The 24,156-nt window shown below is 38.9% G+C and overlaps 1 protein-coding gene across 6 annotated transcripts in view; it reads right to left on the reverse strand.

Annotated features, from left to right (window-relative positions):
- The window catches only part of RYR2 (ryanodine receptor 2), a 750,192-nt gene that overhangs the window by 133,945 nt on the left and 592,091 nt on the right, over positions 1–24,156 (reverse strand). For all 6 annotated transcript variants that reach the window (XM_049868553.1, XM_049868552.1, XM_049868551.1 and 3 more), the window contains 5 exons: positions 24,016–24,080; positions 20,807–20,928; positions 12,986–13,035; positions 3,691–3,751; positions 1,584–1,822 (listed from right to left, as the gene is read on the reverse strand). In XM_049868553.1, coding sequence (XP_049724510.1) covers positions 1,584–1,822; positions 3,691–3,751; positions 12,986–13,035; positions 20,807–20,928; positions 24,016–24,080 — 537 coding nt within the window. The remainder of the gene's footprint in view (positions 1–1,583; positions 1,823–3,690; positions 3,752–12,985; positions 13,036–20,806; positions 20,929–24,015; positions 24,081–24,156) is intronic.

The following is a 24,156-nucleotide window of genomic DNA, read 5'->3' on the forward strand; positions in this document are numbered from 1 at the left end:
CCTGTGATTATTCAGAACATTTTCAGAAACAATTTCTTTGTAATTTTTCTCTACATATAAGAATAAAAGATTTCTTCCAAGAATAAAACTAAACACAAGACTGGGGGGAAAGATAGTTTTTGACTCCCTGTCCAAAGGTACGTAAGGACTGTATCTTTAATCCTCGAACACAAATAAGAGCATTAGAGGATGTAGCGTGTTAGTTATTTCTCAAATGGTCTGACAGTCTAAGGATATTATTCTAATTACATAATTCACTCTGGCAGTTTTTGAAGCTAGAAAAACAAAACCTTAGAAATTATCTATTATCAGCAAAGGCACATTTAGATTTCTAATTCCAACTCTGTTATCATATCTTGGAGGAGAAACCAACAGATGAAGGGAGAAATAATCCTTGCCTTCCAGGACTGTTCTCCTGTACACAATGTGCTGTGAGCAATGCTCCTATTGGTTAAATTAAATTTATTGCAACTAGTAGTTGGGACATCCACTGAATACTGCAGTTATTTTTATACAGAGCTGCCTGTCACCTGGGAGCTGACGACATGAGAGTCTGCAGTGAAGACCAGGCGTCTGCTCAACAAGGGCTCATATCAATTTTCATGTTCATATCAGCAGGAAGGGAGGACAGGTCATGTGATTTTTTTTTTCCTCCATGTAATCTCGGGCATTTTGTAGATATTTATAACAACTATAAAATTCCAGTCCCTCCTGATAAAATGTCCAAAGTGTGTGAGATGAAGTCTTGCCATCTCGTTCTAATGTGCATTCTGGCTGTACTATTATCAGGAGGGGCCAGTCCCTGGAGAAGGACATCACGCTTGGCAGAGCAGAGGGTAAGCAACAAAGAGGAAGACCCTCAACAAGATGGACTGATACAGTGGCTGCAACAATGGGCTCAAGCATAACAATGATTGTGAGGACGGCGCAGGACTGGGCAATGTTCAGTTTTGTTGTACATAGGGTCGCTCTGAGTTAGAACCAACTCGACTGCACCTAACAACAACAACATAATTCCAACCAAGAACAGCTGATTAAATCCCCCATGAGAATACAATGAAAACTGTAAACAGAAGATATTTGCATCATCCTAGCAGACCAATTATTTAGACCCAGGCTTGCTCTCAATAGCCTTCATAGTCAGTTATACTATAGTACAGCATGGTATGGTATGGTATAGTATAGTCATAGTATAGCTTGTGCAAACAATCTGCATTGACTTAGAAGTTACTTGAAAACATTTCAAGTTGCATTTATATGATCAGACTGCATTAGAAAGTTTACATGAAAAAAGATAAAGAAATGGCAAAAGATGAAAATAGAGTAAAATAAGATTCGAAAAAAGAGTAAAAACTGCAATTAGTATTTCAACAATGCTTAAGTTATTTTGTATACCTTAGCGGTCCCCTCTGTGAACTCATGGAATTCAATAATCTTTTATCTCTATAACAGGTTCTATAACTATAATTTTTTGCAAAAAAGCTTTTTAATGTATAAGCATTGTTTGAATAACTCAGGTGTGGCTTTTACAATTTCTAATTATACTACATAGGAAATGAATGTTATATAATAGATTTACGTACATATTAGATCTTCTCCGAACTGATGCTGGCCAATATGTTCAAATAATGATGAGAGCATTGGCAGCAGTGCCACCGTGGTATAGTTGATAATCTGAGTGACACCTCTGGGTTGGTTTCGGGTGTGTGTGAACTGGCCCTGCTTAAGGTTTTCCATCGTCTTCTCCAGGTCCTCAGCTGCATTGTCCAGAAATGCTCGAAGGGCACTTTTAACACTCTCCAGGCCAGTCTTCATCACAGTCCTAGGACATAAATGGGAGAAGAGTTATACCATCCTACAAATAAAAAACATCTTTCTACTTTATGTGTGTTTCTCAATTACAGCATCCACCTAGTCACCTAAATATTTTTTATGGTGGTGAAAATACACACAACCTTTGCCAGTTCAACAATTCCCACATGTACAATTCAGTTACGCTGATAACATTCTTCACGTTGTGCAACCTTTATCACGGTCCTTTTCCAAATTATTCTACTACCATTAACATAAACTCAGTGCCCCCTAAACAAAAACTTCCCTTTTCCCCCACCATCCCACCTCTGGTAACCACTAATAACCTTTGCTTTCTATGTATTTACTTAACATAAGTGAGGTCATACAGAGTCTTCAAGTATTCGTCCTTTTGCAACCAGCCTATTTTGCTCAACCTAATGTTTTCTACGTTTATCCATACTGTGGCATGGATCAGGGTTTTATTTCTTTTTATGGTTGAGTAATAGTCCATTGTATGCCACATCTGGTTTATCCAACCGTCTGTGGATGGATTAACTAAATTTTTACATTAGCCTAAAATATTTGCTTTCTAACTACACTTGAGGCTGCAGCAATATTATTCTGGAACAGCACAGACTTTTCCAAATGACTTCATAGTCAACTTATTTAAAACCTCAGAGCAAACTGTAGTGCTAATGCTTCATGTTTTCCATCAGTGGACTCAAATTTTGAGAATAGTTAATAACCAACAGAACACACCTTCTGAGCCAGTTAATACCAAATCCAACAAGACTAGAATGCTTCCTGAGGCAAAGGGTATGAAAGAAACATTAAATGCCAGTTAAACAAAGTCATCATATAACATAGATATTTTACACTCTAAGGGGTAGCAATCAAGTCTGATCTAAGTAAGCCTCTAAAGGCTGAACTTTATACAGAAATGATACCCTAATGTTACTCTAGCAGGAGATGAAGATGTATAATGGCGTCTCTTTTCTTCATTTACTATAGGAAGCATCTCAAATAAAATTATAAACACAAGAATAGAAAATCAAAGAGTATCATGAAATATTCTTTGCAGGAGACATTTAGGAACTTTTATTTAGATTTACCCTGCACGTTGTATGCATTAACTGTATGGCTTAAAAGCTGAATCAATCACACTAAGTAAACTGATTTTGTAGTAGGTCAACATGTTGGATCTATGGTCATTTTGATAGTACGGCAACGTGGAAAGTTCACAGCCTCGGGAATTAGTCTACTTCCATGCTTACTGTGTAATCTTAAACTCCACTTTACTCATATGTAAAATAGGAATAAAACCCTCATGTTTCCTATAAAGTTAAATGATATTACAAATGTGGAGCCAGTACTGTGACTGGAAGCTAATAAGACCCCACAGTCATCAGTTTCCCATTTTTCCCTCACATGATAATTCAACCCTAGTTGTGCTCCCAGCTGCTGCAGAAATTACTTGAAATTTCAGTAGCAATCTACATTAAAAAAAAAAACAAAACCAGTGCCATGGAGTCAATTCCCACTCATAGCAACCCTGCAGGATGGAGTAGATCTGTCCCACAGCGTTTCTAAGGCTATGATCTTTTTGGAAGCAAACTGCCTCATCTTCCTCCTTCAAAACAGCTGGTGGGTTTGAACTGCCAACCTTTCCGTTAGTAGCCACGTGCTTAACCACTGAGCCACCAGGGCTCCTTTATATATCATCAGAAAAATAATAAGCTGCCATTTTATTAATAACTTACAAAAGATGTTTTTTTCACCTACACTGAAGTCTTTATTACACTTCCAAAGAATAAAAGCGAGACATTAGGTTCTTCTTAACACTCTTATGTATCAAGACTATATTCATTGGCTTAGAGAAAACTGTAACCACGTTACCTTGCATCCAAAGTCTGACCCAAAATATGAAGACAGTTGACAATTGATGTTGCATCATTTCCTAGAGAAAAAACAACATGCTCTGTGAATATCCCTCGGAATTTCTCAATGTTCTTTTTAATTAATACTTGTGTTCAAGAAAAATTGGTCAACGTCAAAACTCAGTAACAACTCACTTAAAAGATTTTAATAATCGAGTTTAAAATCATGCGGTTTTTCTGCTCAAAAGTGGTTATGCAGATGTAAGTAGAAAAGCAATAAAGCATGTCTCATCAAATAGCTGACACACTCAAGCATTAAAAAGCACTGCCAGGCTAACAGAGTTCTAACTGAATTCTCCAAATATATTCCCCTCCCCACACCAGCTCATCTTATTTTTAGAACATATTGTATGCAAACTTTTTAAGTCAACTCATATCCTTTAAGAAATATGGTGGGCTAAAAATCTAATGAACTAAATTCCATTTTAATTATTCCAGTGGCTCTGCTTTTTTATTGCATTCAACTAAGATAAATTAATTTGCCTGAATGTCGTTGGTCTTTGGCTAAAAACAGAAGCATCAAACTAAAAAGATGCAAAAAAGCATCAGAGGCTGAAGAAGGTCAATAGTACTCTCATGAAAGACTAGAAAAGGGGGCAAATTCTTGAAAGTAAGATGAAATTCACTCAGTTTTGATTGGCATTTTTTATCAGGAGTTAGCTCACATGATACAAGTACGACATATATTTTTGTCTGTCGTAGGGATACAGTAAAGCAAATAAAATGATGAATACATAGTAACGTACTGACAGTAAAAGTTGGTATCATCACCTTCTCAAGCTATACTTTGCTACGTATATAGTCATCTCCTGGGCGATGAGGTTGACAACTCCTATTGGGTAGGTTTTTATGACATTTGAATATGCTTCATTTTTTATATACACAATTTTTTTTTTTAAGTATCATAAAGTAAGTAAATTAAATATGCACAGAAATTAATGACTGCCTTAGAACATGGGCAGGACAGGTCAGTGCTACGGTACAGATAATGACAAAATAAGGTATTACTGGGAAAATGTTCCATTTGTCTTATTCTTCAAATCTCAGAAAGTCTGATAATAATGATGGCAAAAACTGCAGAAAGGCAAAACGTGTTACTTCCCCATCAATAAGCCCGGTCCTAGGGCTTTTACTGCAGCCTCTAGAAGTATTATCCATTTAATTATTCAGTTACTCAAGAAATAAGCATTAAATATTAGGCACTCTCAAAGATTCAGTAATAAACAAGATAACGTCCTGGTGATACTTGCACTCTAATGGGGGATACAGATCATGAACTTTTAAACAAAAATAAAATATATAATATCAAGGAGCCCTCATGGCACAGGGGTTAAGCGCTCTACTGCTAACCAAAAGGTAAGTGGTTCCAACCTACCAGCTGCTCCAGGGAGAAAAGACCTAGCAATCTGCTCCTGTAAACACTACAGCCCAGGAAACCCTATGGGGCAGTTCTACTCTTCTATATAGGGTCACCATGAGTCGGAATTGACTCGATGGCACACAACAACAATACGATATCAGGTCATAAAAAAAAAAAAAAGGCAGAGAATAAGGGTTAACGTAACTAGGTGGGTAATGGCGGTGTCAGGAGGGTAATGGCAGTGTCAGGAGGGTAATGGGGGTGTCAGAAGGCTCCCGGAGGAGGTGGCACTTGAGCAAAGATTGGAATGAAAGGAAGGAACAAACCAGGCAAATATCTGGGAGAAGAGCCCAAGCAGAGGGAGCAGCAAGCACAAGTGGTCAGAGGCAGAAGCGAACTTGGTGTTCCAGGCAAGGAAGCCAAAGAGCCCAAGCTCGTCAGGTTAAGGGGAAAAAAGTTGGATTTGAGGTGGAGAGACAGGTAGAGACCAGGTTCTAGAGTCTTCCAAAGAGAGTAAGAATTTTGGATTTTTTGTTTGTTTATTGAACAGGAAGAAGCCAGAGGGGTTTGAGCAGGATGGTGGTATGATTGGATTTATATTTGAAAAGGATTAATCACTTCACATCGTGTTAGACTCTGGCAGGGGAAGAGTGGGAGAAGGAAGCTACTGCAGGGGTCCAGAATCAGCTGATGGGTGATGGTGATTTCAGCTTAGGATGTTGGCAGCGAATAACTTAAAGAAATATTTTAAAGGCTGAGACAAAAGGACTTGCTTACGGGCTAAGTATGACGCGACAGAGAAAGAAAGGAGTCAAGGATAACTCCAATTGTTTTCCCGGGAGTTGGGTGGCGGGTGGTACCATTTCATATGTGTAGGAAACACAAAGGAGGCACAGGCTGTGGGAAGGGTGGGAGAGGTAAGGACCAGGGGTTGAGCTTCGGACATGGTAAGTGTGATGGGTTCTACTGCACATTTGAGGAGAGATGTGAAATACAAAGTTGATATAAAAATCTGGATTTCAGGGGAAAGAGAGTGGGAGGTATAATTTTAGACATCGTTGAACACATAATTTTAAAAATCAAGAGCTTGAAAGAAATCACCCAGAGTGAGTAGAAATACAGGTGAGAAAAGGCTCCAGGGCCTCCAGTGTTTGAAGGCATAAAAAATAAAGAGGATCCAGCTCAGAAAACGAGAAGAAGAAGGCTTGTGAGGAATAGGGGACCCTACAATGTGTATGAATCTTATGCAACTCTTACTCGGCACCCAGAGTTGCTGGTCCCTCAATGTCGCCCTAAAACTCACAACGCTTTTTCTGTCCCTTTCCCATCCCATGGACTGTCTCTTATGGTAGATTATCAGTGTTGGCACTCTGTGCTGAGCCAACCCATGCCCTTTTCCAAATGGGTTGCCAGGGATATTTTCAACATCCATTCACAGTAGCCTGTGAGGTTGGGCTTTTGATTCATTTTGTTCCCTGATGTAACCCAGCACCTAGAAGAGTGTCTGACCTACAGCAGGAACTTCAGGAAACATTTGTGGACTGACTGTGGGATGTGAAGAGGAGGAGGAAGCAGCCCCAGTGACCAGGCAAGTTCTGTGGATCAAAATCAAAATGTATGTTGTGAATATGAAATTTCTGTAACTGTTGAAGTAATAAACTGTAAGCTCCATGAACCTACACGTCTCAGTGTGCCCACGTAAAAAAAAAAAAAAAAAGGGTGGAAAATGAAGTTTAAGGAATGCAAAATTTACTAATTGAACCTACAACATCTTAATTTGCAGGCCAAGCCAAAGCATCGATTCCATTAGCACATTTAAGAAGCCTAAAATTATGGTTAGTCTTAAAGAAATAAAGCATGCAGTGAGCAAGGCTTTTCAATACAATAAGTATAATCCAAATACTGTCCTTCTTTAGGCTACATTAGATCACCATAATCAGAAACATCAATCTTGCTATTAATAAGTATAAAAAGGGCCACTGACAGTGTAGTCAGAGGTAAAATGTTTAAGGGATGATTAGCTTTTCTTTACTTTCATTGCTCAACTGCTCTGAATAGTCTGAAAACCACATCAGCTCACCCCATTTCAAGGTACACACTAGTTCCTTCGTCTTCAGATGGACCTCTCAACACCTTAAAACACGTAAATGCTTAAGAAACATCAATTTGACTCTAAGGTTGTATGTGTGTGTGTGTGTATGCACAAAAGGTATGCTATTTAAATCACAGCTCATAGTTGATTCTAAGAATGAAAGAACACTGAGGTTTTTTTTTAATTGTAACTGAACTCATAAAAATCTAAATAATAACATAAGCACAGTTGAAATAAAGCTGCTTTAGTGAGAAATATCTTGTTTTGCGGCTTTGAACATAAGGTTTCCACAATTCTAGAACTTTCAAAGATGCCTCAAATTTGACATACCAGGTACCACTTCTTCTTGAGATCTGATAACTGAGGATTCTCAGACTGCTACTGGAAGCAGCAATGGCAGCCGTTCTTGACTTCTCTAGCATGGCTCTTGCTTGACACAATGTCTAATTATATATTTTCTTTGAAGAAATGATTAATCTTAGAACAATCCTTATTAATAATGTGAAGTAAAATAATGCTAAAAGATCTCATTTTGTGGCAAAATTATAAAGGGATAGAAACTGAAACATGAAAATGACTTTGCTACTTTGGAAGACTGTGATACTGAAAATAGTAAAATTATTTGGTTCCCTAATTTGGTGAGAAATTTCAGTTAAAGTGATAACACATTTTGGATAATGCCTTCTTCTATTTCTTTGTCCCAAAGTCAAGAAGTTCTCCATAATGCTATGAGTAAATGAAAGAAATCCCTGTATCACTTTACTCTTATCTTCTGACATTATTTTCATTATAGATGTCTGATTCTGAAATTTCTGAACCTGTCTATAAGAAATAGGATATGTTTTTATATAGTATAAAAACACAAGTTAAATCCTGGAACCTTGCCTTGGGTATTGTCACCTGACTACAGAATTTTTAAATTAGAGAAGGACATTAAGGCTCTGTAGTCATGAATAATAATGATCAGCAAAGCGTAGCAGATTGTGTGTGACTGAACCATTAAATTCTCAACTTGATGGGATATTCAATTCTTAGATATGCACTATCCTCAAAGGAGCCCTGGTGGCACAGTGGTTCAAGCGCTCGGGTGCTAACCAAAAGGTCTGTGGTTTGAACTCAACCAGCCACTCTGCCCGAGAAAGTTGTGGCAGTCTGCTTCTGTAGAGATTACAGCCTTGGAAACTCTATGGGGCAGCTTTACTCTATCCTATAGGGTTGCTATGGGTAGGAATTGACTTGATGGCAGCGGGTTTGTTTTTTGGGGGGACACTATCCTCCGAGATTCTTTGTACTTTAAACACCTTTCCTTTCATTATGCCTATCCTATTCAAAACACAAGCACAATCTGAACCTTGTTAGGGATAATACGAACATGTATTAATTTTCTAATATCCCCTTACACAAGACTGCAGACACCACTGAAATACATGCATAAAAGGCTTTTAAGGGGGATATTGTAAATAGCAACAAAAACTTAATCCACTAAGTTATTGATCAGTTGGCAGAATGTACCATATTGCATGGCTATTTACTTAAAAAAAAAAAAAACCTTCCAAACATAACTTTAAGATTTAGGCACTGGTTAAAATTAGGCATACATGCCTGGCGGGGGTTGGGGGAGGATATTTTAACAAAAGCTACTGTTTCATTTAAACACATAATACTTATTTTGTTCGATATTCCTGCAGCTACTATTGGAGTCGTATTAGTCATGCTATATGCTGAGTTCTGGGGGCATTGCCAGGTCATACAGAAGAAATCTCAGAGTACTATGCTCAGTTAAGGAGCTCTAATGGTGCAGTGGTTAAGTACTAGCTGCCAACCAAAAGGTCTGCAGTTCGGACCCATCAACCGCTCCTTGGAAGAAAGATGTGGCAGTCTGCTCAGGTAAAGATCACAGCCGCCTCGGAAACACTGGAGCAGTTCTCCTCCGTCCTGTACGGTTGCTGTGAGACAGAATCCACTCAACAGCAATGCCTTCGGGTTTGATGTTCAGTTATGTTACAAAACGCTAGCTTTGTTGCAGGCATTCCTAAGTCTCTCCATTATCATCGATTTAGGAAATTCTCCAGTAGCTCTGGGGAGTCTCTGGAGGATTTACTATCACATTAGAGTGTTAAAAACTCACCGGAAAATGGGAAAGTGGAAAAGGCCTGCAAATGATAAATATTTTGTGCCAGGCTTTTCAGACAGGGCATGTTTCCCAGAGCTAAAAGGATCATTGTTGGCTGAATTCAACCACCACATGATTGAAGAGTCATTAACTATGCGTTACTTCCTTTTCAATGTAAGTGCCCTAAGTGTTTTCATGAACCCCTTGAGGAATTAAAAAAAAAAAAAAATTGATTCTCATAAATTGTGGGCTAATTGAATATTTCTATATTTTTCTTAATAATCTCTTAAACCAAAAAATTAAGCTTGGGTTATTCATCACTGTAAAGAAACTTGCAAATGCAAAGTACTTATCTCATGGCTGTAATTCTCTGCTTATTCATCTATCTTCTCTATTAGACCATAGGCTCCTTGACAACAGGACCTGATTAGTTCACTGATCCAGCAGGTATTTGGAAAATATCTACTAAGTACCAGATTCCTGGCTAGGCATTGGTGATACAGCAATAAGCACGACCAGACAGGGTTCTTGCCCTCAAGGGCTGAGAGTTTTGTGTGAGAGAGATACATTAATCGAGTAATCATAAAACATCAGTGATACGAAGCAAAGGTACATGGAACAATGAAAATGTTATTATAGTAGGGTTATAATTAGGGAAGTCAGCAAAGGCTTTCCTGAAAACTCATATTAGGGTTGAAATCTGAAGGATGAATAGTTTACTCTATTATAGGTGAGAGGGTTAAAGAGTACAGTGTTAAGTATGGGGCCCTCATCCCAGGCACATACAAAGACCCTGGGACAGGAAGGAATATAACATATTCAAGAGGCTTAGAGAAGGCCAGTTAAACTGAAGCATGGCGCACAAGAGAGGACATGCTGGAAATGAGGATGGAATGGTACACAGGGGACAGACTGTGAAATATTATGTCACCATGCTAAGAATTCCGACCTTTATTCTAAAAGAAATGGGCAGTCACTGAGTATGCAGGAGTGCGATGTGACAGACTAGTGTTTGGGGACATGGGAATATTGTGGAGCACAGATTAGGGAGGCAAGAGGGATTCTGAGAGAATGGTCGGTAGGTTGGCTATTGGAGTAGCATAGGAGAAAGATGCTTGTCATTGGCCCCAGGTGGTGGCAGTGAAGAGGTCAAGACATCATGATTTTTCTATTCTCATAGCTTGACAGGATGCCTCGCATATAGCAGACACACAATAAATGTTTACTGAATAAATGCAAAAAAAATGAAAGCCATTAAGGCATTAGATTTATTATCAAATAAAGCCCTAAATCAGCCTGGTATGCCCACACCTGTGCCACCAACATCCCTGTTCTTTCAATGGTCTATCAGAGTCTTAGTTACCAGATTCCACTTGCTCTAAAAATGACTGAAAAGTTTAAATAGGAAATAAGAGGAGAGCTTATATATATTCCTTAATAAGGAGAATTTCCAGTTAGCAAAAGTGGAGGGAGATGATGCGATTAAAAGCAATATTTCTTTAATCAACAACGGGTCCTTGAAAATGGCAAATGGGATCCTTATCACTTGTCAACCTGTCTAGGTCCTATTCATTCCTAACTGAATTTCCAGAAATACATGAATGGATCACTAGCAAACATTCCAGAATTCAAGTTGAGAAGCCTAAATTTAAACAAGATACTATTTTCTTTTTTGACAGATATTTTAATTCCTGTTTGGTGGGGAATACAGCTCATTCCCCTTTTCAAAAACCTTATCTTTCCCTCAGATGAAATAAAATTATGTAAATGCCTCATAAAGAATATATAAGGTATATAAACACTATTTACTGATCTCAGTATATAAACCTTGGGCTGTGTGCCCTACTTCAATGTATAGAAAATATTTTAAGGTAGAGAAAGGATAAACACAAATACAGGAGTCCAAGCTTTGGTAATTCTCACTTTGTATATCAGAAATGCATGTCAACTACAGACAAGGTTTGGAGATACAGCTCCAATGTGGCAGCCAACTTGGAACACATATTCTATTAGGCATCAAACCCTGACCACCACGATTACAGCCACAAGGACAAGATTTTTTTCTTCTTTGCTTGTCTTAATGCTTCCTTCTTGTCTCCAACTCCACCTTTCTGACACATTGAGAGTTAATATGCATCCTTTTACGCCTTTACTTTGCTCATATGCACAAAACCCAAGTCCTTCTTTCTAACCTCGACTTTCAATTCTTTCTTATTTTATTCTTAGGTTGTTGTTATTAGTTGCCTTTGAGTCAATTCCAACTCACGGCAACCCCATGTGTGTCAGAGTAGAACTGCACTCCATAGGGTTTTCATTACAGTTAAATATACAATACAGAGTCAAGAATCTACAACAAGTAAACAGAATAACAGAAAATAGCATTATTCTCATTAACAAAAATGCATAAACTGCAGCTGAGAAATGGGCTCCTCAAAAGAGTTCTAATTAGAGTTCTCTCTGCAGACAAACGGAGAATATTTGAATTCACCGTTACTATGTGAAAGTTTTTTTTTTTATGTGAAAGTTAAAGAACACACGAAAATCTTGTCTGAACAATTTTCATAGAAATTTATCTTTGTTGAAGAGAAGTTAAACAAAAATCGGTCAAGTGAAAATTATTCTGCAGAAACTTTCCCCATTAAATTTTAAATAACTGAAACATTAATACAAAAACTTAAGAAATACATAAAATATAACCTTTAATTGTTAAATTTCATAGTATCAACTACTGGATGTAACAATAATACCAGAAACCAAATACAGCATTTACAAATTACATCCAGCAACGATCATTTTTCAATAAATGCAATATTGTAAAGAACTTAAAAGCTATTTGCATATAAGCCTATTCCTGAGTTTATTCACTGTGGTTTTTGCAGAAATGACTTTATCTTTTTCAACCCTTAATTTTTCCTGTAAATGAAAATGGATTTATAACATCGCTATCGACACACTAAATGTTTTGTAACTGAAATTATCCCAACAGCATCTCAGAACCCACAGAGCAAAAGGGCTAAAATTTGCATTGGTGCTTAATAGAAGCAGATGCAGGAAAGTGTAAAACACAAATTCTGCCAGCCGTTACTGACTGCTAAAGCCCCACAGCAGGGAAAAGTGTGTGGAAGGGAGAGTCTGCTCTTTGGGTGCTCAGGAACATGGGCTTCAGCTACCTAATTTGTCAGAAACGAAAGCAGACTCTGGGGTGAGAAAAATGCTAGAAAATTCTCTCTTGCCCATCTGTCTCTACTAGGAAGCTCCCATGTCTGGTATGCGGCAAACATGCGTATCTGTAGTCAAGGGCATTAAAAACACAGGTGCATTTTAGCAATTTCAATTTATCACAGCTCGTCACTTGATCTATCAGAGATAATCCAACACACTCAACGGCCCAGTTTCGCTTTAACCCTCTGGAATAAAATATGGCTGCCATTGTTATTCATTTGCTGTTTAATAACACAACCTTTTGATTTTCAATTGTGCTTTGGACTAATTTTAAAAGGTTACGATCCTCAATTGCACCAGAGATAATGCAACTTATAAACAACCTAGAGGCATCCTGGCCTATGAAAACCATGCATGCAGCCGTGCAACCATGCACCCATGCAACATAGCCGCACACAACACGGTGCAGAAATGGCAAAGAAAACCAGGTGAGGGCCATGCTAGTATTTTTTCAAGGGTCTCCTTACCAAACAGTGAAATCCTATGCCTGACAAGAACTCCAAGTTTGCAGAATAGGCTGAAGACAAAAGAAAAACAAAAGAGAAAAGGGAAGGGGGGAGGGAAGGTAGAAAAGATAGGGAGAAATTAAAAAAAAAAAAAAAGAAGAAAAAAGAAAAATAAACAGCTGATATATGAGCCGGAAAAAAGCAACATGACGTCACGCAGAAAGAATCAATTCTCTGAGCAGAACGTGGAGTAAAGATATTAAAGAAAGAGTCTTTGAGTGCATATCTTTAACAAACATGGTTAAAAAAGCACATATTATAAGAAACCAAAAAAAATTGAAAGCAAAGCTAATTAATATAAAAGCGATCTATATGAATCCCACAAGAATATAACTACTGAGAAACCAGAAGGAAAAAAAAATTAATTTTATCTGCCCAGATGTACCACTGAAGCTCTAGATTTTTTTTTTTTTTTTTTTTATGGGCATTATGTAACAACAAACGTATGGTGCTTTAGTAATTAAATGTTACTTTAAGTTTTTTTTTTATATTGTATTGTTTGAATTTTCCTTTCCAACCTTGATCACACCCTTTACACACATCCAAAACACCCACTGAACCGCTGAATTTGAAAGCGGTGAAGTAGAAACAGGGTTGGAACCAATGATCACTCTAAGGAAAACATTACAAATGGGATAATGTAAAGGACTCTTAATGCTAATGATTGAGTGGAACATATTTCTGGTCTTCTCTAGAGTAAGCGCCTCGGTCTGTGTGCCCTTGGTGGTATCCAGCAATAGGTGATACCGAATATGGTTGCCCTCCTCCAACATTCAGCATGACGGCACTGGCACCAACTAACCCTCAAATCAGACTTCAGAGCCTGGGAGGTACTTGCTATTGTTCTGTCTTTTCAGCAAGCCTCAGTCCTATCTGTTCCTTGCAGGTCGTTTCAGGAATATTCTTTATTCATTTCCATTCTACACTCCTTCCTACTCAGTTCAGCAGGTGTCTGTTCTAAGAAGCCTCACCTAACACCCAGTGCCCCTTCGCCACTCCCATCCCAAGCTGAAACGGAGTACCTCCTAGCTGCCCCTAGGTGCCATTTCATATCTCTACCATGGCACTTAACCACACATGTTACAAATGACATTAACTTCACATCTGCCCACACCAGCTGGAGCTCACAGAGGCTCAGCACAGCCAGTACCTACTGAAGCCTAGCACTGATGTTCCATTTGCAGACCACTGGAGCCTTGGTGGTGCAGTGGTTAAGATCTATGTCTGCTAATCAGAAGGCTAGCAGTTTGAATCCAACAGGTGCTCCTTGGAAACACTATGGGGCAGTTCTATTCTGTTCTGTAGGGTCACTGTGAGTAGGAATCGACTTGATGGCAACAGGCTTGCCTGCGCCTGGGGCACACGCTTAGTGTGATTTTCCCAATACACGCAGTCCCAGTCACTCATATGGGACTTACTGACGACTCCTACTTGCCCTTTAATATTATGCAGATTTGCCATCCCTCTGAAACAACTGAACAAGCCCCTTCTTGAAATAAATTCTTCATCACAATTATCTTCACTTGTTGCTTTTAAATCACTGAAAGGCTTCAAGCCTTTCCTTGTACTAAAATAAGACTAAGAACCGCATGCACCTGTTCTGACTTACCTACAAATTCGACTTAAAGACACTTAGGAAACGATCTCGTTCGTAACCTGGGGACTACATATAACGATAACGTCTGTGTCCTCACTGCCCTGCTCTCTCGGACTAAGCTCGCCCATGACCAGCAGTGGTCAAACACCTAGCTCACCAGGATTAGGGACACAGACTATGTGAGGGTAAGTGATCCATGGCGGAGCGGACGGAAAGGAGATAGAGAAGGTCATACTTGCAATATTACCTCTTTTACAGCAATTTTTAGCCATCATATCCCACTTCGGTAACAATGTGGAATAATTTATCACTGAAAAGTAATGACATTGGGCATTTTTTACCCCTGCCAAGAAAACGTTTTCCCACAAACGTCCAAATGAATTTGAGACATTGGGAAATCTCTTATCAGAGCTAATGTTTTTGAAAACAATGATCTACTCAAGTGGTAGCTATTGGACATAAAATCAGACACTAAACCCCTGAATTGCATTACATCTCTCTGCGTTCTAATGACAAACAGAAACAACAAAAAACGACAGGAACCATGTTGAAGTGGCTTCGTCTGCTGGGCTTTATGGCTGCCGGCTGCTGTGCATGCAAACTCAACGAGAGTCTGTCTCCTAAACTGAGTGCTTGTATCTTAGAATTATCACACTGCAACTCCCTCTATCTATTACAGGCACTCTCTAGCAACCAGGGGAAAGATCCTGAAGATATTCTTGATGATGCTGAATTTATAATGCTAGGGTTATGTTTTAACCAAATTACTCCAGACCTAGAATGTTCTGCTTTAATGGAAAATAGGATTGCCCTGTATCCTGTTCCAGCTTAACGCCTGGAAATCTGTCAGGGAAAAATGACTTCTTTACAGCCTCAGCTGCTCCCTAACCACCTCAGTAACACAAGTGCCACCAGAGAGACATAGAGGGAGATCCAGATACAGAAGGTTAGGCCTGCAAAAAAAGACAAATGTATCTCTTCCCCCTCTTATGCCATCTACCTTCTGGGTACAGTTTCTGTAGAGACTATATAGTTTGATATGAAGTTTTGGTCTCTAATTTCCCTAAAAATATTTTCCTTAATACTGTCTTAATAAACTTATGAATAATCTTCAAACTGTTGTCCCCTTTCTCTGCTTCCTTCACTACCAACACTCTTAAGAATGTCCAGTGCATCTATACTTCTTCAGCACTTCCTCACTGCTCTATTCAAATACTCCTTTGAAATTCACCAATGACCCCTAACCAGCAAATCTAAGAAGCTTTTTCGGTCTACTTCCAGGGAAAGCTCTCTACAGTATGTGGCATCGTTGATTACTTAAATCTTTGAAACTCTGTACCACCCTTGGATTCTGTCCTATAGCAATGTTTTCCCCTTCTCTCTAATTAATCGTTCTCCATGTTCATCAAAGATTCACTGCTGAAAACCTTCTAAGTATAATGGTTCTCCACATTTTAGTATTCAGGCCTGTTTCTCTCTCCACTCTCCTTCTTGAAAGCAGTTGCATCTACTTTCAGATCTCTGAGTATTACTCGTGTATAGCTAATCCCCAAATATATCATTTCTTGTCCTGCTCTCTCTGCTGGCACCAAACCCATATTTCCAACTGCCTGTCAGATAGCTCCCACTGAAGACCTGCCAGAACTTATCATTCAGTGGGTACCTAAACAAGTTTACCTGGTCTTCTCCAAACAAGTTCTGAAAATTCTTGTTTTCATTAGTGGTATCAACATGGTTCCGAGGACCCAGTGAAACTTCAGCACCACATAAGACTCCATTCCATGTGCCATACTTGGTCATTGCCAAGTCATGTCAATTTTCTATCTTCCATGTTTCCCACATCCAGCTCCTCTCTACGTTTACATCTCCCAATACTTCCCATATGTCTTCATTTTACATTCATCTCAATTTATTACATACTTAGCTCTGCATGTATCTGTTTACTCTGCTGTACTTCTAAGCTCATTAAAGTTCAGAACTGTGTTGTATGTGCACCTGTGTGTTTATCCTCAGAACACAGTACAGCATCTTATATATGGCAGGTGCTCAAAAATATTTGCTGAACCAGTGAGTGGCAACCCCTCTTTTAGGTAGTGCTACTGTTGCAATACCCAGGATTGCAGCAATAGCCTCCGCCTGTCATGGGTTCCCAGCTCTCCCACTCTTATCAATCCTACTTCTGTTGCCAGACTATTCTTCCCAAAGTGCAGTTTTGATCATTTTGCTTCTTAAAATGCTTCAATGGCTTCAAAAAAGAAAGTGAGAAAAGGAGAGAGGGAGAGATGGAGGGAGGAATGAAAAATAAGGAAGGAAGGGGGGAGGGAAGGAGAGAGGGAGGGAAGGAGGAAGGGAGGGAGGGAGGAAGGATAAAAGAAAAAAAGAAAGAAAGAGCCTTATTCTAGCAATTTCTGCTAAATTACCACCTTCCATACTATATACCATCTACATTTAGAAAATAGTACCCTTCCTCAGTCTCTGACCTTCACATTCTTTAGGATCAACTTTGAATGCCATGACTTCCACAAATCTCTAGACTCTCCATACCCACCCAAAGTGGGCTTCTTTTACTTTGAATCCCACGGCTCCTCTTGGCTCTCTTCTCACACTGGAGCTACATTCCTACTTACATACATAGCTCCTGCCATGTACACTTCTGGAGTGCAGAGAACAAATCTTACACTTCATTGCAGACATTATGACATTTACATCATACACAGCAGAGCCCTGATGGCACAGTGATTAAGAGCTTGGCTGCTAACCAACAGGTTGGTGGTTCGAATCCACCAGCCACTCCTTGGAAGCCCTATGGGGCAGTTCTACTCTGTCCTAGAGGGTCACTATGAGTCGGAATTGACTCGATGGGTTTGGTTTTGGTTTTTATACACAGTAAACAATACGTAATTTCTAGTGCCAGAAAGTAAGTATCTAAACATCTAATGGAAACAGCTAGTTTTTACTTGTGGAGAAGGTAACTTAGACCCACACAACTACTCATAGCAGTTAAAATAGTTTAAACTGTTCATTGAAAATTAAAACTATCATTGCAATGTTTCTCATACGAATGTAAGTATTTTTTATTTATTCATTATAGTAGGGCCAGTTTTACCTATTTTATCCAAAAACAGATTCACTGAAATTGTAATGTTTAACTGAAACTGAAACGGTAAAGAATAAAACATTTATAAATATTTATTTTATATATAAACATATGTATATATATTATATACATACACAACACACAAACACATATACTGTATTTTTACGTAAATAACGCACACCTTCCTACAATGCGCATTTGCCAACCACAGCCTCCCAGCCGAGAGGTATTTTTATAAACACACTATCCTAATTTTTTTACAGCAACATGTGGAAGAGGAGTGGCACGGCAGCGCTTATGAAAACACCTCACGGGGAGAAGGCACGGTTGACAAAAGTAGAAGGTGCACGTTATTTGTATAAAAATATGGTATATGTGTGTTTCAGCAATTCCATTTCAACATGTCAAATAAATTATCTGGTTGTTTTTAGTTGTGGTGGTGGTTGTTTTAAAACATAGTTTTTATGATTATGTAAGTTAGATTTTTTTATTTAAAAAGCTTGCAAAATATATTAAAAAATAAAGAAACAAAATCTACAATAGACTACCCAAGTGAAATAACTGTCAAAATTAAATTTATTCCCTACTAGTATTTTTCTATGCTTACAAATTTATATTTTTTAAAAATTGGGATAATACTATTGGAACATATATTTTATTTTTTATCATATTTTTCCTAAGTCATTACATGCGTGTCTACATCATAATTTTAATGGCTGAACAGAATTTTGTATATACATGTGCCATAATTTAGGAAACCGTGATGGCATAGTGGTTAAGAGCTATGGCTGCTAACCAAAAGGCTGGCAGTTTGAATCTACCAGGTACTCCTTGGAAACCCTATGGGGAAGCTCTACTCTGTCCTTCAGGGTCACTATGAGTCGACTCCAACGGCAACGGTATTTTTTTTTTTTTTTTTGGTGCCATAATTTATTTATCCATGACTTTAATAGTTTTCTTCCTGGCTGAATTTTTCTCTCTGAGGTTAAATTCTACTGATGTTTGGACCTAAAGTACGTGATACAATAAGTTACTTCTCTTATTATCCACCTCATTCCTGTGTGTTGGAATTTTAAATGACATGTTACTTTTTAAAGGTACTATGGGAGAAGTAAAACTTATCAACCTCCTTTTCATGAACTGACGAAAAACTGAAGATAAAATTACAAAAAGTCTGGTGCAGTGCTGTTAGAGGGGGAAGCCTAAGGACCCACAGCACAGGAACTAAGGCTACCATAGAATAACAATGTTCTTATGGTTTATTCTATGAGGGATACAGAGTCGGTAAGGAAAATGAACTCATTTGGTGGTCAACTGAGTAGTTCTTAGGGTAAGGCTGAAAACTGAATAAAAACCAAAGCCATTGCTATTGCGTCAATTCTGACTCATAGTGACCCTACAGAACAGAGTAGAACTGGCCCCATAGGGTTTCCCAGGAGTGCCTGGTGGATTCAAACTGCTGACCTTCCGGCTAGCAGCCAAACTCTTAACCACTAGGCCACCAGAGTTTCCGAAAACTGAATAGAAATAATAAAACACAAGGCAAGAGAGTGGGGAAAGGAGACTTTATATCACTTTATTTGCATTTTCCCCTGTTTTCTCTGAATGTTTTTTCTCTTTGTGTATATAACTGCATAACACCTAAATTAACCAAAATTTCTGGGAACAAAGCTTCTATTACACAGGGTTAACTGCACACAGGGAGCACAAGAAGCCTATGCTGTGTGCTCGGTTCCAGGAGGTGTGATGGTAACTGGAGACCGGTGTCATCCAGACCCTTGTACGCACCTCACAGCCCACAGGGCAGACGTGGGAGGAGTGCGCAAGTGCAGTGGGGAAACACAGGCCCTCTCTCTGAAAGGGAAGCCAGGAAGGTAGGCCTGCCAGGGGGTATAAGGAAAGGAGCACATATGTTGGAAGTAACACTTCATTGTCTCTCCTTCTGTTGACACAGTCTGTGGAAACAAAGTGTTTCCTTGGCATGGGTTCTCTCTGGGATTTTAACTACTATGATCAGTTTTATCAACTTCACAGGAAAATTATTATTTAAAGAAGTTTGAGGGCATTTTTAATATTGTTGCAATCCTACAGCACAGGACCTACCAGTTGGTAAAACATATGAAAAATTAGAGAAAAAAGAAGAGCTGAGGACTCCCTTCCCGGCCCCATCCCCAATGTTACACATGCAGAAATGGTATTTCTTCTCCGTGGTCGACTGGGGACCTTCTGTATTCCATCTCCTCTCCCTCTGCCCTTATGGCTGACACGGCACTGCCATTCCTTGCTCAGCAGTACATCATTACAGTCAAGTCCAAGAAAGCTTGCGTTTTCTCCAGTGTTCTGCTGCATACGATTTACTCACTTCTACAGAAATTTTGTTCCGACACAATCTAAAAGCCTGGCATGGACTCCTGAGCAATGTCATAACATAAAAGGAGACTTAGTAGGTAATTGATTCTTACGTATAGCAAGGTCTAGCAGAATTTTGAGGAAATAGATCAGAAATCCCCAATAGAATCACGAATAAATCTACAAAGAATACAGTGGTCTAAACAGAAACAAGAGAGCATTGCTAAGATGCTGGCTTGACTGGCGTTAGGGGAAATCTTCAGAAAGTATATATTTTTACTTCATTTCCTTCCAAGATTGGTTAGTGTTAAAAATATATGTATTAAATTAAAGTCTGTGCAAATAGGATTTTGCCTTACTGGAAACGAAAGCTGGCAAAAGTATTATGTTTGTAGAGGTTAAGAAACAAAACAAAAAACATTAAAAGGAGCATTTATCAAAAATACTAATAGAGTGATGCATCTACAGCCTCTGTTTGTGGTTTTTGCATTGGGTAATTTTCTCTTCCTTCTATTCAGCATCACATTTAACAGCGAAATAAGGAAACTCAACATCTAGGACACATATATTAACTTGTGGGAAATGTCCACCTCACAATGCCTGATTCCAAGCGGACAGGGACCAAGAAGGATGGGTGGGACACGCTTCTCAGGCTCCCACCTCGAAGTCCTGAGAGTTTCTTTCCCCAATTCATACACACTTAATTTAAACAACATTTTTTACTTTTATAGCTGTTTACCTAGTCACCATTTCTTTCTCTTTGTTTGACGCATGTCCTCCAGAACAGAGAGGCCTGCTTGCTGCAGATAAGAAGTATAAGCGATGGTTTTTGAAATACTGATCAATTAAAGGAAGCACGACCTGAAAGAAAGTAAAGGAAAACAGATCTACACAGTGGAATCTGTCAGGGGGTGAATGCATGCAGAGGCTTTGGGGCAGGCAGCCATGCAACAGGTCCCCCAGTACCCATAGTCCTGCCTGTTAGAGCCTCTCAAAGTAGACCTGTTTTCAATCTCACTTTATAACCTCCAGTACATGCGTGTGTGTGTGCATGTGTGTGTGTGTGTGAGAAAAGGGGTGTGATAATGGGGAACAGACCAAATTTTTAGTGATCTGGAAAACTATTTTTTAATTATTTTCATATAAATAGTTCAGTGCCCACCAGACTCAAAGATAATAAATAACTACCAATTATCGAGTCTCTACTATGTGTGGTCCCCTGGTGGCACAGTGGTTGAGAGCTACGGCTGCTAACCAAAAGTCAGAAGTTTGAATCCACCAGCTTCTCTTTAGAAACCCTATGGGGCAGTTCTACACTGTCCCATAGGGTTGCTGTGAGTTAAAATTGACTTGACAACCACAGGTTTGGTTTGGTTTTGGTACTCTGTATGAGGCATTATGGAAGCCCTGGTGGCGTAGTGGTTAAGTGCTATGGCTGCTAACCAAAAGGTCAACAGTTCAAATCCGCCAAGCGCTCCTTGGAAACTCTATGGGGTGGTTCTACTCTGCCTACAGGGTCGCTATGAGTTGGAATCGACTCGACGGCAGTGGGTTTGGTGAGGTATTATTATTCTGACATACTGTCAATTCATTTATCTAGTAACTATTCTGTATGGTAGGTGTCACTGGACTTGGTTTACAGGTATTGAATCTGAGACACAGAAAGTGTGACTTACTCAAAGTCACATTGTCACGCACTACCTATACAATGTTCTTATCATGTGGCCTCTCTCTCTCCAGGCTCACCTCCCATTTCTGCTTGCTAACTGTGATGTCAGTGGTCAATGCCTCTTCCTCACTCTGTTCACCTACACCCACAAGGCTTTGCACATAAAATCCTCACTGTCTGAAATGTAGTTCCCACCCCTTAAACTATTAACTTCACCCCTCCACCCAGCTGCACTGTATCAGATAAGCCATTGCTGATCTCCTCAACTACATGATGTTGTTGTGCTCCGTTGAGTCTATTCCTATTCCTAGTGACCCTATATGACAGGGTAGAACTGCCCTGTAGGGTTTCCAAGGCTGTAATCTTTATGGAAGCAGACCGCCACATCTTTTTCCCGCAGAGCGGCTGGTGGGTTCGAACTGCCAATCTTTCAGTTAGCAGCCAAGCACTTACCTAGTGTGCTACTGGGCTAAATAAAACCCCTGTATTCTCTGTTCCCATAACACCATTTGCAATCTTATGTTTTATATGTGTGATTTTGGATTAAAGTCTCTCTCCCCTAAGAGTCTACAAGGCCCATGAGAGAAAGAAAAATTTCAGGCTTTGTTTCCAATTATAGCCCTTTCCTGGCCTCTGTGACTGCTATTCAGTCTGTTTTGTTTACCACTGAATTCCTAGGGCTTAAGGTTTTGCTGGGTCTATAGCAAAAAAGAAAAAAAAAATTTTTTTTTTTCTTTTTTGCTAAACATTTGTGGAATGGAGAAATGAAAAAACAAATGAAAAGAGTGAGAAGAACTGGCATTCCTAGTATCCAAACTCGGATGTGTCTGCTACACCTTCTTCCCCACCATGTGGTATACCACAGTTATAGATAATGGGAGTACATGAGTTTTCACTGATATTCCTTGAGGCTGTCACACTGCCTAAACTTAGTGACTGGCTCAGAGTAGGCACTCAATAAATCTGGTGAATGAATGAATCACAGGCTTAATATCAATGAAGCTGCACTAAGTATTTGCACCCAAAATCACTAGAGGTATGGAGTATCTGGGCAACACAATATGGGAAATACATTTTAGAGGTACAGTTAGAGGTAATGAACCCAGAATTTTTGATAAGTCGCTATCAGGGGAGGTTACATCCTATTAAAAAAACAAGAGACAGGATATATACAAAAAAACAGATAACTACCAATTTTCAGCCCAGAACAAATCTCAGATGATTGGTATGGACCTCAAATGCTATACTGAGTGGAAAGAAAAGGCCACAAAAGAAACTTCTCTGAACATAAAGGGAACAATTCTGAAAACATAATAAAAGCCAAATATTAATTGATCAAAACCAGATATTATTTTAAAGTCCACAAAAAGTTTATTATCTATAATAATCCTACCAAATGCAAATATATTAAAAGGAAACTGACAGCAAGTACGAGGTCTCTAGGTTAACTGCAAGGTGTTGTAAAAAGAAAACCTTCTCCAAAGGTCCTCATGACAGTGTGCACGACTGCCGCGGTTCACAGGAAATCCCAGGATACAGCCTACTGCCAGTCTAATGACTGGGCATAGAGTGAATGCTGAGTAAGCAGACAAGTTCACTATGGAAGCTTTGCAGTACTTCATCTCCTTCCTTTACTAGCTGAAGAATGGTTTCAGGTATAAAACAAATTCTCAATAATTATTAAAATGAATGAATAATAATAGTGGGTTACACTTCGTATACGAACAATTTATCCTCTCAGCCTTAGCTTCCTCGTCTATAAAATGAATAGGACTACAGCCCCACAATATTCTATGACTCTGAAATCTTAAATAAGCATCTAACCAGGCAAGATGGGGAAAATCATAGTAAAGGATCTTTTAATGTGTCCATTTATAAATAAACTATTGCTTTTCCTCCTTATGAGAGAAATGCTTATCTAAAAAAAAAAAATTTACACCATAGCATTATTTAAACGTTCTTAAGAAATGGGTAATTTTCTTCTGTTATATGATGAAGCTAAAAAAACAAAAACTTTGAATCAGACCTTCTATTGGGCTGTCATTTGAGAAATAAGAGAGGGAGAGCAGAGCAAGTTCAAATGAGTCCAAGTTTGTTAGAAACGAAAGGAGAAAATCCATTCCACCTTCTTCATGCAGTTACTTTTCACGCCATAGATTTACTGGTAGTAAAGTTCATATGTGTGGACAAGTGCACTCTGAAAAGAGGCAAAGATCTGGAGAGTGAAAGTATGGAAACAAACATATTGAACCAAAAACAGGATAGATTGTATACTGTACTTTAGCAAAGAACTTGATTTCTTGTTCATAGGGGAAAGGCTCTCCTTTGCTTCTGCTGCCACCATCTGTAGATAGGAAGAGATTTTAGGTACATGTTTCATGTCAAACATTTTAAGATATTCACCTAAAGTGCAAAGTTTA

Source organism: Elephas maximus, chromosome 24 (assembly GCF_024166365.1).
Source record: "Elephas maximus indicus isolate mEleMax1 chromosome 24, mEleMax1 primary haplotype, whole genome shotgun sequence".
Lineage (NCBI taxonomy): Eukaryota > Metazoa > Chordata > Mammalia > Proboscidea > Elephantidae > Elephas > Elephas maximus.